At 44.6% G+C, this 18,314-nt stretch overlaps 1 protein-coding gene across 1 annotated transcript in view; it reads left to right on the forward strand.

Annotated features, from left to right (window-relative positions):
- The window catches only part of LOC115089340 (golgin subfamily A member 6-like protein 1), a 223,545-nt gene that overhangs the window by 11,688 nt on the left and 193,543 nt on the right, over positions 1-18,314 (forward strand). Inside the window, exons 2-3 of the mRNA XM_029597429.1 lie at positions 12,476-12,534; positions 12,745-12,830. Coding sequence (XP_029453289.1) covers positions 12,507-12,534; positions 12,745-12,830 — 114 coding nt within the window. The 5' untranslated portion in view covers positions 12,476-12,506. The remainder of the gene's footprint in view (positions 1-12,475; positions 12,535-12,744; positions 12,831-18,314) is intronic.

Below are 18,314 nucleotides of genomic sequence, written 5' to 3' on the forward strand. Positions count from 1 at the left end.
GAACCAATGGACTTGGGAGACAAGTGGTGGAGACCCCTCCAGAAGAAGACACACTCATGGAGACTGCAGGTTAGGAGCTTTAAGTGAACACTGATGTGGGGTGGATGTAGTTGCAGCCATAGTGAAAGAGGAAGCACAGACTATGGGGAGAGGTGCAGTAGGGTCTGGTTCCCTAAGAACCAGCCCATAGAGCACAACTATGCTTAGGCTATGTAGGAAGCATCTGTGAGAAGCATGCAGGAGGATTAAGGCAAGAGTTGCTTTCTTATTGTATGAGTTTGAGACTGATGTGGTTTGATAAAGTAAAGATATATATTTCTTTAAACAATTGGGATAACTTGCGACTATAAGCTTACGCAACTGGGGTGAGAGGATTTGAACTCATAGTAGTGACACTCTGGAAGGAACAGAGTAAAGTAAAGCTATAGAGACCTTAAACTATTTTTATTTATTTTTATTTTTATTTATAATTTTTATATACCGACATTCTTACATCTGATGTAAATCATACCGGTTTACATTAAACAGAATAGCAGGAAATAAATTTCCATAGTCTAATACAATGAACATTTCTAATTAAAATTGTTAACAAGCGAAAAGAAAAGGTAAAGAATTGGAATAAAGGTTAAATAACAGAAAAATATAAAATATAAAAGATTTTTTTTTTTTTAGAAGCACAAGGGTGCACAAAGGGGAGAGCCCCTTTGTCGCGCCAATCACGGCACGCGGCGCCTGATGGTGCGCTCCAACAGAGCGCACTGTTAACCTGCCCTTGGACGCGCGTTTTCCCTTACCCCTTATTCAGTAAGGGGCAGAAAACGCGCGTCCAACCCGCGGAACCTAATAGTGCCCTCAACATGCAAATGCATGTTGACGGCCCTATTAAGTATTCCCGCACGATACAGAAAGTAAAATGTGCAGCCAAGCCGCACATTTTACTTTAAGAAATAGTTTCTGCCGGCAATGGGAAAGTGCACAGAAAAGCAGTAAAAACTGCTTTTCTGTGCACCCTCCGACTTAATATCATAGCGATATTAAGTCGGAGGTCCCGAAGGGTAAAAAAAGAAAAAAATATATAAAATGGGCCGGCGCCTGTCGGGTCGAAAACCGGACGCTCAATTTTGCTGGCGTCCGGTTTCCGAGCCCATAGCTGTCAGCAGGCTCAAGAACCGACACCGGCAAAATTGAGCGTCAGCTGTCAAACCCGCTGACAGCCGCCGCTCCGGGCTAAAAGGAGGCGCTAGGGACACCTAGCGCCTCCTTTTGCCCGTTTCTACCGCCGGACCTCATTTAAATAGAGAATCGCATGCCGGGAGAGCGGGCGTTCGTCCGCTTTCCCGCGGACTTTACTGAATCGGCCTGCAAATGGGGGTGAGAGAATTTAAACCCATAGCAGGAGATCACGTGATGTGGTGAGTGGGGTCGGACACGTCTGACTAGAGCTCTGAGTGTAACATCCTTCCCCTACCGCCATCTGAGCGACCAGGCAGAGAAAATAATAACAAAAAGAGATTAGTACTATCGCCTATGTTGATAACTAATTTTATGCAGAAGTCTCCATCGGTGATGCCGGCAAAAATCGCAAAAAAAGACAAAGAAAAATCTCGGGGGATGAAAGGCAAGATGGCGCTGCCAGTGACCGAGGCCCACGTCAGAGACAGCCCCATAAAGCAAACTCAAATGCACCCGACCACGGCAGAAATTAAGGATGCAGTTATCAATGCATTGGAAAGCCGGCTTATGGGCATATCAGAACAACTATCTTCATTACAGGCCGTTATTACGGATTAGGCTCCCCGACTCGATCAAGTTGAAGGGAGAATGGCTGTCATAGAAGAAGAAGCTTCGGCACTCACCAACAAAGTAAGCACCATGGAAAAAACGTTACATACTCAAACAGATAAACTGGATGACCTCAAAAACCGAGCCAGGAGGTCCAACATAAGATTTCTTGGAATACCCGAAACCATAGAAGATAACTCACTGCGCCACGAGATACTAACATGGCTGCCTGAAGCGTTGGGCCTTCCAGAATTGAAGAAGAAACTGGAAATAGAGCGTGCTCATAGGATTGGAGTTCATGCTACGGGCCAAAACAGACCGTGTATTATTATTGGGAAAATTCTGAATTTTTACCATAAACAAGTCATGTTACAGGCAGCCCGCAAACAGGCGAATTTACAGATACAAGGATCACCGGTGCAGTTAGCTCCTGATTACTCTGCGAGAATGGCAGCACTGCGCAGATCCTTTGTGCCACTTTGCAGAAAGCTCAGAGAGAAAAATATTAAATTCTAGAGATGTGAATCGGTTCTGGAATCGTTTCTGGTATCATGTTCGTAGAACTACGGGAAATCTTTGTTTCCCGCGGTTCTGACCGCTTTTTTTTTTTCGGCTGTCCCGAGCCAGAAAAAACCCCCCATCCTGACCCTTTAATGGACGGCCGGCGCCATCTTAAAAAATGGCGCGGGCCATCCACTGCTCCTACCATGTGACAGGGGCCGGCCAATGGCATCGATAGCCCCTGTCACATGGTAAGGGCAAAGGGCCATCGGTGCCATTTTGATTAGTGGCAGCCAACGGCCTGAGAGCGGGAGATCGCTCCCCTGCTGGACCACCATGTACTTTAGGAAAGTTTTGGGGGGTCGGGAGTGTGGGGATTCTAAATAATTAGATTTAAAGGGTCAGGGTGGGTTTGGGGTTTTTTTTTTCTGTGTGCCCTTTCTCCCCCCCACCCCAAAACGATAAGAAAACCGCACGAAAATTTCGTGCGGTTTTCCTATCGCTTTCGGGGACCCCCCGATACTTGACGGATTAGAAAATATAGTACGATATTTTCATCCGTCAGAAAAAGGATGCACATCCCTATTAAATTCTCCCTACAGTTTCCTGCCAAACTCCGTGTCAATTATGGTAGAAGATGGACAATTTATGAGACCCTGGATGCGGCTAATAATTTCCTCGCTGAGATTAAGGACTGACTATAAGGACATATCAATTCAGTGAGTGATCCTCTGAAACAATAGGCGGTGGGTGAAGGATGGGCAGCTCAACACATCAGACTGATCTCCACACAGGGCTCCTCGAGCCTATTGGGTTCTTCAGGGGGAAGGGGAGAGAGTGGGGTTGGGCATGGAGAAAGGGGGCACCTGCATTGTCTTATAATGTTTGTTCAGGTTACTAGAGATCTACTTAATATTTGTATACATATGGCGAAGGTCAAATATGGAAGCAAGTGAAGGAAAAATAGAAGGGGGAGAGGGCTAGGCTGGGAGCCTGATCCCTGTATTTCTACCATTTGGTTACAGTATCAAGGGGAAATATTATCTCTTAACCATGGGAGGTAAATATAGAATTATATCCTGGAACACAGACGGGCTGGGCAAAACCTATAAAAAGAAAAAACGTATTTCAGCAGTTACAGCGCCTCCAGGCTAACATGTCTGCCTACAAGAGACACATTTAAATGCACTCCAAAGCGCGAAATTATGCCAGGAGTGGGCTACGGCTTGTTATTTTTCTCCCTGCAAAGGGGAAGAAGGGTGGAGTCGCAATCTTAGTTCATAAGAACACTCTGTTAACAGTCACTAAAGAAATTACTGATTGCGAAGGGAGATATTTTAAAATTATGGGTACCCTAGTGGGGAAATGTATCACTCTGTGTAACATCTATGCTCCAAATGCACATGACCCAGTTTTCTATTCTTATATAACTAACATATTATTGGCAAATGTAGAGGGGGAACTGCTTGTGGCAGGAAATCTGAACTGTGTCTATGATGCTCACATAGACAAATCACAACTCCCCAAAGGTTATAAAGTACGGGCTGACAATGGGGTAACAATACTCAATAAAAGACTGCAACTACTTGACATCTGGCGGGTGTTACACCCTGACGTGTGGGAATATACACATGTCTCTAGGGCACATGGTACCATGTCCCGAATAGAATACATATCAATAACTGATAGTGTGTTTAGCAGAGTAGAAGCTGCTGACTGTTGTGTTTGAGGCATTGTGGACCCTTGGTCGCAATGGAGATGACGCCACCCACGGGGAGGAGCCCTGTGGGGAACCACTGCGATAGGCTGACACAGATAGCAGACACAGAATGGATAGAGTCTTTAATTTACTGCTGTAAATAGATGGTGAAGAAGGAAGGTAAGGCACTGATCCACGAACTGCCAATACGCTCAACAGGCTCAGAAGTATAGTCTCACCCAGATGTTCACGATAGGCAGGAGCTCGCAGTGCGGGTAACGCCGCAGCTGGTGGGTGGAGTTGGAGCACCGGATCGTAGAGGTACTCAGAGTGAAGGCGTCTTCCTGATGGTAGAATAGTGGGACCGAAGGTCCGTGATGCAGGATATGAAGTAGATAGGCCCTCAAGGAGTGAGTACCCAGTGGTCCAATATTCTGGAAATGAATAGAGAGAAAAGACCCCCGAGGAGCGGTTGTCTTGGTTAGTGAGGACCCCGAAGGGAAGTTGGAAGCGAGAGACCCCCGAGGAGCGGGTGTCTAGAGCTTCTGTTAGAGCAAGGCCCTTAGCGTGAAAGTGGCATCTAAGCGAACAGCTTAGAGCAGGCAGAGTAGCGAAGTGAAGTCTTTGCTAACTCAAATTGGTAGCGGAAGCAGAGGCTAGATATACCCGGAGGTACTGACGTCGTGCGGTGGGGCCGCCCCCGAGGTTCCCGCCATGATATGAATTTGAGCATTGGAGATGTAAGCATTCGCGCCCTAGGAGGCCACGGGAGTGAGCATGGCGGATGGGGATGCCTATGCTGGTCTGGAATCGCCGAGGCACTCTGCACCGGAGACAGACATCTTGCCCAAAGAGAGAGAAAGGGGAGAAAAAGCGGTAAGGCAGAGCGGTCGTAGCCGTCTGCGACCGATGGACGCAACACTGACATAGGCGCTATAGTCATAGCGGACCATGCACCAGTATGGATGGACATTTGGTTCTCCAATGAACGGTCCAACAAAAACAAATGGAGATTTCCGAGTCATCTGACTGATGATACACAATTCCACCAATTCCTAAGACAAAAATGGGATGAATATGCAACAATTAATAGTCAACATAGTGATAATTCAGTCTTATTTTGGGAAACTAGCAAAGCAGTATTAATGGGAGAAATAATTGCGTATTCCATAAAGAAAAATAAGCAGTTAAATAGTACTATCTTAACTTTGGAATCACGTTTACAACAGGCAAAAAAGCGTATTACGGAGGATACTTCAGTTCCCCACAAAAATTCTTACCAAGCATTTCTTAATGCTTTAAATGCACATTTACACCTGCGGGAACAGAAAGCATTGCAATCCTCTGAGCATTACCTCTTCCACTACGGCAATAAGTCAGGCAAGCTTTTGGCCCGCTTGGTTGCCATAAAACGGAAAAGAGCATTTATTAGTGGGCTGAAAACATCAACTGGGAATTGGGTAAATAAAACCTCGGAGATATGTGAAGTCTTTCGACTCTTTTATGAGTCTCTATATACGGAAGACAGGGAAGGCAACAAAGATGAGGAGCATAACTTTTTTGAGGACTTAAATTTACCCCAACTGTCGGCCACTCAGTTAGAATTCTATCTATAACTGAGATAGAATTACTGGGGGTAATAAAATCTAGCAAGGGTAAAAAATCACCAGAACCGGACGGTCTCCCAGCAGAATATTATAAAATATTAAGTTCACAACTAACAGTGCCATTAGTTCATTTTTTCAACACTGCTTGGGAAACAGGACATTTTCACCCCACTTTTAATCAAGCTTATATAACAGTCTTACCGAAACCAGGAAAAGACCCATCTCAGGCCTCTTTTTATAGGCCCATTTCTTTATTGAACTGCAACCTAAAATTATATGCTAGAACTTGGGCTTTCCGATTAGGTTCGGTTATACCAGGTTTAATATCTCCCTACCAAGCAGGTTTTGTAAAAGGCAGAAATGCGGGCGCTCACATCATACGGCTCATCTCGGCTATCGAGACCTCCCTTCATGGGAAAATGCAGTCAATGGTAGTGGGGTTTGATTCCGAAAAAGCCTTCGACAGAGTGTCTTGGGACTACATGTTTCTGTGCTCGAAAGGTTTGGTTTTTCTGGTTTCTTAATTACAGCTATATCAATTTTATATCAAAACCCTGAATCTCACATATTAGCAAATGATTCTATCTCTGGAGCAATAAAAATTCAAAGAGGAGTCCGACAAGGGTACCCATTATCCCCAATACTATATATTTTATCCTTGGATCCTTTGCTTCGCAAACTGGCAGAGTTCCCAGCAACACAAGGTTTCTCTTTCAACCAAAGTTGCTTTACAGTGACTGCATTTGCAGATAATATGTTGATGTTTTTGAGTAATCCAGGCCTCTCTTTGCTACACATATTACATATACAACAGGCTTTTGGCCGCTTTGCTGGGTTGAAAATAAATACAGAAAAATCTGAGGCATTAGACATTATGGGAACTTTACAGCACTCTTGGCCGTGCCCCTTTCCTTTAAAGTGAGTTTCAGCGAAGTTAAAATACTTGGGGATATTTATACCAGCTAATCCAAAAAAATTATATGATCTAAATATAACTCCTTTAAAGAAAAAGATGATTAAAAATCTACAATCCTGGCGCAGTTTGCCTCTCTCCCTGTCGGGAAAAGTTTTACTATTGAAAATGATGGAAATCTCAAAGTGGCTTTATGTTTTCAATATGCTGCCTATCTGGATGAAGAAAACAGATATTCTAGAGTTAAAAAAATATTTATGGGAGGGCAAGCAAGCCCGTATTCCATTAACTTTACTAATGAAACAAAAACAAGAGGGAGGACTGAATTGCCCAAACTTGGTTATGTATAATCAGGCAAGTTTATTACGACATATTAGAGATTGGGTATTTGATACTGAACTGTGTTCCCTTATAGATCATTATAAGCAGTGGTTAGCTCCATATGTTCCAGGAGCGGTACTGCATGCAGAGACTAAGGGCCGGATTTTAAGAGGTATGCGCGGGCGTACATTTGTGCACGCAACCCGGCGCGCACAAATGTACGCCCAATTTTATAACATGCGCGCGCAGCTGCACGCATGTTATAAAATCCGGGGTCGGCACGCGCAAGGGGGTGCACACTCGTGTACCTTGCATGCGCCGAGCCCTAGGGGAGCCCCAATGGCTTTCCCTGTTCCCTCCGTCCCCTCCACCTTCCCCTCCCTTCCCCTACCTAACCTGCCCCCAGCCCTATCTAAAACCTCCCCTCACCTTTGTTTGATAAGTTGCGCCTGCGTCTGGGCAGGCGTAGGTTGCGCGCATCGGCCGAGTGCCGGCGTAAGATCCCCCTGCACGGCCGCTGTACCGGAGGCCTCTGTCCCGCCCCCACCCCTTTCACAAAGCCCCGGGACATACGCGATTCCCAGGGCTTGTGCGTGTTGCCGGGCCTATGCAAAATAGGCTCGGCGTGCGCAGGAGCGGTTACGCGCATAAATCCTGAGGATTTATGCACGTAACCCTTTGAAAATCTGGCCCTAAGTATGTTCCGCACCACATTACCGATAGTACAATCATCCGTCCATTCCGACTGGCATGGAAAAGCTTATGTAAGAGCCTTAAAGCGTTACCCACATTTACAGCTTGCCTACCAATATGGGGATCCCCAATGTTCTCCCCCGGTAGGGAACAGACTCTCTTTCAACGTTGGAGGTCAAGTGGCCTAACGTCAATCTCACAATTTCTCAGTTCAGAACCCACTACGGAACAAGTATTGAGCTTTAAGGAGCTGCAGGAGAAATATTTTCTTGCTCATAAAGATTTTTTACAGATATTTACACGTCCGTCATTACATCTATGAGGAATTAAAAAAGAACTCTTTGTTTCTTCATTTTCATGGAATACATGGCATATTAAAGGGTCCAGATGGCAAATGTACAAAATGTTCACAATTTTATAAATCGCTCATAGGACTTCAACCCCAACAAAACTGGACTTACTGATAACAAAATGGAACAAAAACCTTACAACGCCATTGACAAAATTAGATATTCTTTATTGCTTTAAGATGATACCAAGTACCGTGGAGAACATGAATATATGAGACAGGCAATTTCAATTTTTATACCAAGCATACTATGATCAACAACGAGCTTACTACATGGGTGCAGTTCCTGATAAGCTTTGCATACGATGCTCCCATCCAGTCCCAGATTTTTTTCATTGTTATTGGTCATGCCCAATGCTTCAGACGTTTTGGGTTTCTTTTCAAGATTTGGTACAAGCCCTATGGCGAACGTCCATACCATTATATCCAGAAATTTGGCTATTTGGACTAACAGAGTTATTACCAGTGGACATTAAGGAACATCAAATGCAGCTATTGGGGAAAATCTCTATTATAGCAAAATCCACCATTTTGATACAATGGACACATTCGACTCCGGCGCTGCAAGAAACATGAAAGACCCAATTCCTCAAATTGTTACATATGGAATACTTCACTGTAAAAAAGGGTACCGACAAGAAGTTCCGTCAAATGCAGTTCATATGGCACGACTATAACCAAACTTTACCTAATGAAACAAAACAGTTCTTACAGTTTAAACTTTGAATAGGATAATGAGACCTAAAGACCGGACTCTCAGATCCATATTACAAGGCAATTGCCATATAGAATTTTGAGTAACATCATCATGACACTGACCGAAATTCAGGAGTATATTATATCTGGGAATACATTGTGAGAGGTACAGGTGCACCAGGGGCAGAGGGGAGGGAATAGGGAAGAAGAGAGGAAGATAGAGAGGGAGGGAGTTAGTTAGGATGGGAAGGAAAAACTGAAAACATGTAACAGTATCCCACAGTATGTATACTACTTTACAATCAACCAGTTTCAACTGTGTGTTTTATTGGGTCCCTATCGAGAATGGTGACAACCAGATAGTTATGCAGTTATGATGATAGATCAATGGTTAAAGCATGAGAATCGTTATCTTATGTTACATACGCAGATTTCTCTGTAACAGGGATGTGACGTCTAGAAAGCTATTGTTTGTAACATTTCGTTAGGTGGAATGACAGCTAAATGCGTTGGCGAGTCATGTGGCAGGGAGAAAATGCAGTCAGATTTTCTGATCAGGCATCTTCTGTACCCCAGGGAGTAGGAGATAGCAGAGGAAGCATTTGCTCTCACCAGGACCATGTGGGGGGTAGGGGTATTCCCTAGATGGATTTGATGGTGACAAAGCAGAATGCCAAGGCCTCGAGGTTCTTCAGTTTATGAAGAGAGCTAGGATCAGAAGATTAGGGTGCCCTGTCCTGCTCATGGCCTCAAGGACTTCTACTTTACCCTATTATTCCTCCTTGAACCCTGATAGGAAGGTAATCAGGTGCATAGATAGGCAGCAGGGAAGAGTGATTTTAATGCTCTGAAGTAGCTCCGATGACTGTGGTTTGTGGATTTGGTGAATCTCACAGTAGAAGGCTCCTTGCGACTCATTCATGTTCCCAGTCTGTTATGTCAAGGCCCCATCTTCTTGGAACAGACAGATCACTTTTGTCTCATGGCTGGGCTCTTGAAAGGAGAAGATTGAGAGTGAGGGATATTCGGAGAGGCTATTACATCTTTTTTACAGGCCAAAAATTCTTTGAATTCTCTGGCATATGTGCGTGTCTGCAAGATGTTTGAGTCCTGGTGTTTGAAGTCTGAGATGTTCCCGCTTCAGGCTTCAAAGTGGTGGCTTGTTCTTTTTTTAGAGAAAAGGTACATAATGCTTCTTTAGTGTTGCGTCTGGATATGGTGAGACTATTACAGGGAGTTCAACTTCTATGTCCCCTAGTTCAGCATGGAATCTTAATTTGGTGTTGATAGCCATGTATAAGTCCCCTTTTGAGCTGATCAGGAGGGCACCTTTGAAGGATCTTATGCTGAAAAGTGTTTTTGGTGGCTATTTGTTCAGCACAATGTATTTCGGAATTACAAGCTTTGTAATGTAGGGATTTTTTTCTCCAATTTTTGGAGGAATGGGTTTCTATTTGTATGATATCATCCTTTTTGCCAAAGGTGTTTTTTTTCTTTTCATCTGAGTCAATCGATTGATTTGCCTGTGTTTCGAAAGGTGGATTTTTCTATGGTGCACTCTAGAGAACTTCATGTTTGGATGTATGTAGGAACCTTCTGAGATATTTGAAGGTTGCCAGTGACTTTTGTAAGTCGGAACACACATATATAGGGAACCCTATGAATTCCTTCTCAAGATTCACATATTAGTGTACTACTATAACAGTCTATTACTATTACTGTTCCTTAATTACAACAACTGTTAATACAACACATACAGATCATTTTTTTTTATCATTTTATTAATTACATCCATTAATACTTATAATACATACATACATATTAGCAGCAGTATATTAACATCTAAAAACAAATCCCATATCAATCATTAATCCACCCACTCTCCCCACCCATTAAAACCACCCCCCTTTTTTTTTTTCTCAAATTTCACCACAAATTATCAAGTTGAAATTTTCTTCATTAGCTGTTGTTCAACCTAAAAAAAAACAAAAAAAAAAACTCCTTCCAATCGGGAGCAGTTCACAACGTCCCAACAGGGATCCCCGTTTCGCCGCAGCTTCCTCAGGGGACAATTCACTCCCACCTCAACCAGAGACGGCGAGGCCTTCCAGCCTTCCACCCTCCAGAATATTGCACTTCTTCCACGAGCTTAATCAGCAGCACAGCTGCACACCCTTCTAACGAACTCACCACCTTGTACAAGTCTTCAGCATGTATAAGTTCAACAATCTGTTTACACCACTTCTCAATCGATCCACTTTATGTGTGCCTAACATTCAATTTTTCAAGTGCTGAGGAAATTTTACTCTTCAAAACGACAGACCCGTTCCATAATCACCCGTTTCACAAACCGGCAACTCTTCCTCAAGGCGCAGACGGGTGTTTATGGAACGGGTCTGTCGTTTTGAAGAGTAAAATTTCCTCGGCACTTGAAAAATTGAATGTTAGGCACACATAAAGTGGATCGATTGAGAAGTGGTGTAAACAGATTGTTGAACTTATACATGCTGAAGACTTGTACAAGGTGGTGAGTCCGTTAGAAGGGTGTGCAGCTGTGCTGTTGATTAAGCTTGTGGAAGAAGTGCAATATTACAGAGGGTGGAAGGCTGGTGCAGCTGTGCTGCTGATTAAGCTCGTGAAAGAAGTGCAATATTCTGGAGGGTGGAAGGCTGGAAGGCCTCGCCGTCTCTGGTTGAAGTGGGAGTGAATTGTCCCCTGAGGAAGCTGCGGCGAAACGGGGATTCGGGATGTTGTGAACTGCTCCCGATTGGAAGGAGTTTTTTTTTTTTTGAGGTTGAACAACAGCTAATGAAGAAAATTTTCAACTTGATAATTTGTGGTGAAATTTGAGGAAAAAAAAAAGGGGGGGTGGTTTTAATGGGTGGGGAGCGTGTGTGGATGAATGATTGATATGGGGTTTGTTTTTAGATGTTAATATACTGCTGCTAATATGTATGATGTATATTGGGTTGCACATGTCTTTGCATCATTGTTATTATAAGTATTAATGGATGTAATTAATAAAATGATAAAAAATGATCTGTATGTATTGTATTAACAGTTGTTGTAATTAAGGAACAGTAATAGTAATAAACTGTTATAGTAGTACACTAATATGTGAATCTTGAGAAGGAATTCATAGGGTTCCCTATATATGTGTGTTCTGATGTAATAAGTAGGGGGTCCGTACTCTCTTATTTTGTGATTACCATATTTTGTAAGTCAGACCATCTTTTTGTGTGTTCAGTGTTTTCAGTGAAATAAAGGAGGGAAAGCATCAAAGGCATCTATTGCAAGATGGATTAAGGAGGCCATAGCTTTGCAAAGGTCTACAGGTTTCTGTAGGTCTTAGGGTGCATTCCATTCGAGTTCAAGCAGCGTCTTGGTCCGAGTGTAAGTTGGAATTGCCATAGGAGATTTGCAGGGCAGCAACTTGATCTTTACACAATTTTTTCAAGCAATAAAGGTTGGATGTACAGGGCCCGGTTGTTGATAGGTTTAGAGAGAGTGTGTTGTGAGTGGGTCTTTTGGGTTCCTGCCCAGTTTAGGGAAGCTTAGGTATATCCCAATTGTCTATGGGATGATAAGAAAGGGAAAATTGGTTCTTACTTGCTAATTTGCCTTCCTTGAGTTAAACAGACCAGTCCAGAATCCTACCCTTTGATTTCTGAAGATTGCTTTTCTGAATGTGTCAAGATACTCAGAATGTTATTGGTGTTCAAATCCCCTTGTAGGAGGGTTTTACAAATTTATCTTTGGTGTTTACCGATAATTTTTTCCTTCCCCTACTCAAAAGTATGGGGTTAATTCTTTTAGCTTGATTATAGAGTATACTGAGTGATTGCAGGTGATACATTAATTTAAGTACCAACAATACAGTAAAGCTTTTCTTCTCTGTCTTCATCTGCTGGTAGAGGAGAAAAACCCAATCAACTGTACTGGTCTATGGCTCTCAAGCGAAGAAAATTAACAGGTAAGAACCAATTTTCCCTTGAATGCCTGCAACAATTCACTATAAACAATTTTCTCTGAGCAGTCCTCAATAAAAATGGATTTTTTTCTGTAAATATAAGCAGCTATTCACTTTTGTTCTTATGTTTAAAAAAAGTGTTGTTCTGCTTTTTTAGAGTGGCACCTCTACAATAATGCAACCTTTTCAAGAAATGTATAATTTTTGTTTTAGGTCAACAGTTTGAAAAAGATGAACTTGACTGCGGTAGAGAAGTAATGCATCATCTTGCAGCAACTATTGATGCTATTAAGGAAATGGTAACTTTGTTAAATAAATGTTATTATATTGTGTATTACTACCATTATTTAAACTCACGGCTTAAAATAATACTATGTATACTTGTGATCCCCTATTGAATGAAAGACATCAAAGAACTGGAGAGATGAGCCAAGAAATTATTATCAGATACCTCCCTTCTAAACTGGCTATTTGGTTGTGGGTGAGGGTTTTTGTATCACAGTCACTGATCATCTACCTTATAAATGGCCTGTGACCGACGGCCCGCAAATGCGCAGTAGAGCGCAGCTCTACTGTGCATGTGCGGGCAAGGATGTCGATCAGAAAAAAAAAAGGGCGGTGGGGCCGCAGGAGCGGGAGGAGAAGCAGCGGCGCCGCGCGCGCGCGCGGTGCCGCTGCTTCTCCTCCCCAGATCTGCCGGCAGATCTCGGGGGGGGGGTGTCACTCCCGCGCCCCCCCCCACCGAGATCTGCCGGCAGATCTCGGGGGGGGGGGGTGTCACTCCCGCGCCCCCCCCACCGAGATCTGCCGGCAGATCTCGGGGGGGGGGGGGGTGTCACTCCCGCGCCCCCCCCACCGAGATCTGCCGGCAGATCTCGGGGGGGGGGGGTGTCACTCCCGCGCCCCCCCCACCGAGATCTGCCGGCAGATCTCGGGGGGGGGGGGGTGTCACTCCCGCGCCCCCCCCCACCGAGATCTGCCGGCAGATCTCGGGGGGGGGGGGGTGTCACTCCCGCGCCCCCCCCACCGAGATCTGCCGGCAGATCTCGGGGGGGGGGGGTGTCACTCCCGCGCCCCCCCCCCGAGATCTGCCGGCAGGAGCGGGAGGAGTTAATGGAGCCGGGTGGGGGTTGCGGGAAGTCGCGCTTACGGCGCCGGGAGGAAATGGAGGTGGGTGAAGGGAGGGGAGGGAGAGGGGGACTGAGTGGGAGGGAGAGGGGACTGAGTGGGAGGGAGAGGGAGACTGAGTGAGTGGGAGGGAGGGAGAGGGGGGAGGGAGTGAGGGAGAGGGGGGACTGAGTGAGAGGAGAGGGAGGGTGGAGAGGAGTGGGTGGGGGAGGGGGGTGGTGAAGAGTGAGGGGAGAGAGAATGAGGGGGAGGGTGAGAGACAGAGGGATGTAGCCCGTTTTAACGGGCTTTACGGCTTGTAATTATATAATTGGGATAAGTATGACAAAGGTCCTGAACTTTTTTATTTTTACTCTGAATTTCTGTTTTTTTTTTGTAATGGTATGATTTTGTGATCTTGATTCAATAAATCCTGTCCCCTGGTTAAATATTTGAATTGTAATTGTTGATCATAATTATTTGATTTGTCTCTAATGAAGACTTACGGGATGTAGGATGTAAGGGTTATTAGCTAGGAAGATGTTGAATGGACCTCGGTGAGGGCTGGCTCATCTTTGTCTCCTGCTCTTTTTAATCTAAATTTACTCCCTCTTTGCAGTTGTTGCGACTGTCTGTCTGCGACGGCTTCGCCCCACCTACCTCACTCTTCTTATGGCTCCTCTCACTCCCCTCGGACTTCTGGTTGCCACGGCGTTTGTCTGCCGACCTCTCCAGCGTCCTTGGACTGGCTTTGGTGCTGCTTCCCGCCATGCTCCTCCAAGGTACCATGGGGCGCGCGCACGCACGCCACCCTAATCTTTTATTTCCTCGTTGGTGCGAACCTCAGGGGCGTTCCCCTGAGATGACGTCACGCTGCCCGGATATTTAAGCCTACAACTTTTGCTAGCTAATCGAGTTAGCAACCGGAACTCTACGGATGGGATTCACTCTCCATACCGAAGCACTGGAGTGGAAGAGTAGCTATTTGGAACTCTTATTGCTAACAGGTACCCGCTCCTCCTCTGCTTCTTTCAGGTGCTATCAGGAAACCGGTACTCACTCCTTGAGGGCCCATGTTCCCTGAGTTGCTGCCTGCATCTACAACCCTTTCTACTTGGAAGACTTCATGAACAGTTTCCATCTGTGAGTACAACTACCATCTATTCCACAGTACTGCTTCCCTGGAACCAGGTACTCGCTCCTCGAGATCCTGCCCTCTGTTCCAGTGCCTGACCTCTCGTCTAGTGGAATCGCTGTGTGAATACAATACCACTGAGTCTCTCTGCTCTAAGGGATCAGGTACTCGCTCCGCGAGGGCCTGCTCTCCCTGTCTCGGAGCTTCTCCTATTCTACCTGGGACTCTGTATGTTTCTCACTGTGCACTCATAACTCTCAGTCTCTTTCCACTACAGCACAGCCAAACAGAAGATTCGGTGTTCCAGCATCCTGTGGGATACTCGCCCAGCCGGGCTCAACATCTAGTACTCACTGCTGCCACCTCTGGTGGTTTCCAAAACTGTTTAAATAAAGATTCAAATCTGTGTTTGTGTGTCTAGAGTCTAGCCTGACACTGTGGTCCCTCACGGGACTGCCCCCCCCCCCCCCCCCCCGTGGGTGTGGTCAACTGCCACAGTGTCCAAGGATCCACCCAAACATCAATAACCATAACAGATTGCTAACTCCATGGATCCGGCTCAGCTCAATGCCTTGCAGGCGATCCCAGGCCTGGTCCTGCGCATTGCTGAACAACAAGACGCATTGGAGAAACTCACTACTGCGTTTCATCGGCTGCACGCACAGAAGAATCAAGGCTCTACTTCCAGTAATGAAGGTCAGTTACCTGAAGTAACTGTAAAGACTACTGTGCCTCTTGCTGCTCCAGTTCATTTCTCTGGGGAGATTCAAAGAACTAGAGGTTTCTTAAACCAGTGCTGCATGCATTTTGCATTACAACCTTCTCACTTCCCTACAGCATACACCAAGACTACTTACATTCTATCTTATCTTGATGGAAGGGCCTTGTCTTGGGCTTCTGAGCTGTGGGAACGCAAAGATCCTATACTCCAGGATATTGACGGATTTATGGACTTGTTCAAATCCGTTTTTGATGATCCTGCCCGTCACACTGTTGCTGGTTCTGCTTTGGTAGACCTGAAGCAAGGCAACCGACTACTGGCTGATTTTGCTATAGAGTTCAAGACTCTTGATACTGAATTATTTTGGGACCCTAGATGCCTGAAAACTCTCTTCTTCAGAGGTTTGGATTCCCGCTTGAAGGACGAGCTGGCTACTCGTGAGACACCTGACTCGCTGGATGAGCTATTGGCCTTAGCTACTAGAATTGATCACCGGCTTCGTGATAAGGTGCAAGAACTCAAGCCTGGTAAAGGACCTGTTCAGAAAGAAGTTTGTGCTAAGCCTGCACTCAGGCTGGTTCCTGTAATGCCTGTTGCCAGTGGTGAAGAACCGATGCAACTTGGTCGCAGTCACCTGACATCCAAAGAGAGAAGACTTCGGAAGAGGAATGGTTTGTGCATGTATTGTGGACAAGCTGGTCTTGCAGTCCAAACATGCCCCATCTGTCCAGGAAATGGATGGGCCTAAGTCCTGCGGGAGGACATTTCTTAGGCCTTACTACGTCCTCTCCTCCGCTCTCTCTCCCTGTTTCTCTGATCTGCGGACCGTTGGAATTCCAAACCCTTGCCCTGGTGGACTCAGGGGCAGGAGGTAATTTTATTCTACGACGACTTGTGGAACATTTGAGGATTCCCCCCACCACTTTGAAGATTCCACTACTCTTATCATCTGTTCACGGAGAGCCGTTACCGGGTGATGTTACCTGTTGTACCGAACTGGTAGTCCTCCGCACCGGAGCTCTCCATACTGAGTCAATTTCCTTCTTTGTGTTAGAGAAGGCCATGCACCCTATTGTTCTGGGGTTACCTTGGTTGCAGCTGCACATGCCACAATTCAATTGGGCTACATTGGAACTCTCCCATTGGGGCCCCAAATGTCACGGCAAATGCCTAAAGGAGGTCTCTCCTATTCTCTGCATGCCTACAACTCCAGTGATGCCAGGGCTGCCGCCTCAGTACGCATCATTCCATGATGTTGTTTTCTCCAAAGAAGCTGCTGACATCCTTCTGCCACATAGATCTTATGACTGTGCCATAAGACTGAAACCTAATGCTGAACCTCCTAAGGGACGTGTCTACCCACTGTTAGTGGTAGAGAACAAGGCCTTACATCCCTGCTCTTTCTTCTCGCGACGCTTTTCTCCTGCAGAGAAGAACTATGGGATCGGAGATAAAGAGCTCCTGGCTATTAAACTGGCATTCGAGGAATGGCGGCCTTGGCTCGAAGGCGCCCAACATCAAATTATCATATTCACGGACCACAAGAATCTAGAGTATCTCCATCATGTGCAACGTCTTAACCACAGACAAGCCAGATGGTCCTTGTTTTTTAATCGCTTTGACTTCGTGCTCAAATATCGCCCCGGAGACAAGAATGCCAGAGCTGATGCCCTATCATGCTCTTTCCTCTTTGAGAATGTTCCTGAAGAACCTCAGCACATCATCGACCCGAAGAAAGTCATCTTGGCGGCTACCTATTGTGTGCCTGTCGGTAAAACAATTGTGCCAAAAGACCTCAGAAAGAAACTTCTATACTGGGCTCATGATTCCAAGCTGGCTGGCCATCCTGGTCAACACCGTACCCTGCTGAAATTACAGAAGTACTATTGGTGGCCTACTATCAAGGAAACAACAAAGAAGTAGATGCCCAAGAGAGTCTTTTCCAAATCTTTTATTGGTGGAGACGTGTAGTATTTGTTTAAAAATGCCCGACTCAGGCCGAGTTTCGCCACATTCCAGTGGCTGCCTCAGGGGCTATAAATGAACATATATATGAATTCAGTAAATCATAAATTCAAAAAAATCATAAAATAATTAGAATACAAAATTAATAAAATAATTAAAACACTAAACCAAATAATTTAAATTAAATTAAATGAAAAACAAACTATATTAAGAACCTCACATAAGATTGGATAAATAAAACATGTCTAAAAACATATATAAATAAACGTAACATATAGACTGGAAATAAAATAAAGAGCATGTGAACAACATCAATCTGAAATCTTAAAAATCGTGAGAGACCTATATATATTATTTTCCAATTAATGAAGAAATAGATTTAATACCTTAAATGTGAACACACTGAAAAATCGCAATGGAATTCAGAAAACTATCCGCAGTACAGTCATATCTGTAAAAATCATACCACTCAATTTAATATATTGACACAAAAAATGTAGCAATAGGAAAATACTAATACTCTTGAAATATAAATGTGACACACCTTAAATGAAGTAAGTTGTGCTTCACATCTATCGGTTCCATTCACTAATGGTGCCGCATACTAAAAGGGATTCAAGAAAAATAATAAATAAATGTGAATGTGTCTCTAGCACAGTAGCATATATCGAATATTAAACTGACTATAAAAATTGTGATCTGCCGACTGCCCTTGTTCAAATCTGTGAAAAAACAATCTACCAAATTGAAGAAAAGTACTGTCAAAAAGCAGCGCAGTGTGCCGACTAACACTTCTAAGCCACGTCTAACAAGATGCATTTGACAGTCTGAATATATGTCTTTAAAAAGTCATCG

Source organism: Rhinatrema bivittatum, chromosome 4 (genome assembly GCF_901001135.1).
Source record: "Rhinatrema bivittatum chromosome 4, aRhiBiv1.1, whole genome shotgun sequence".
Classification (NCBI taxonomy): Eukaryota; Metazoa; Chordata; class Amphibia; order Gymnophiona; family Rhinatrematidae; genus Rhinatrema; species Rhinatrema bivittatum.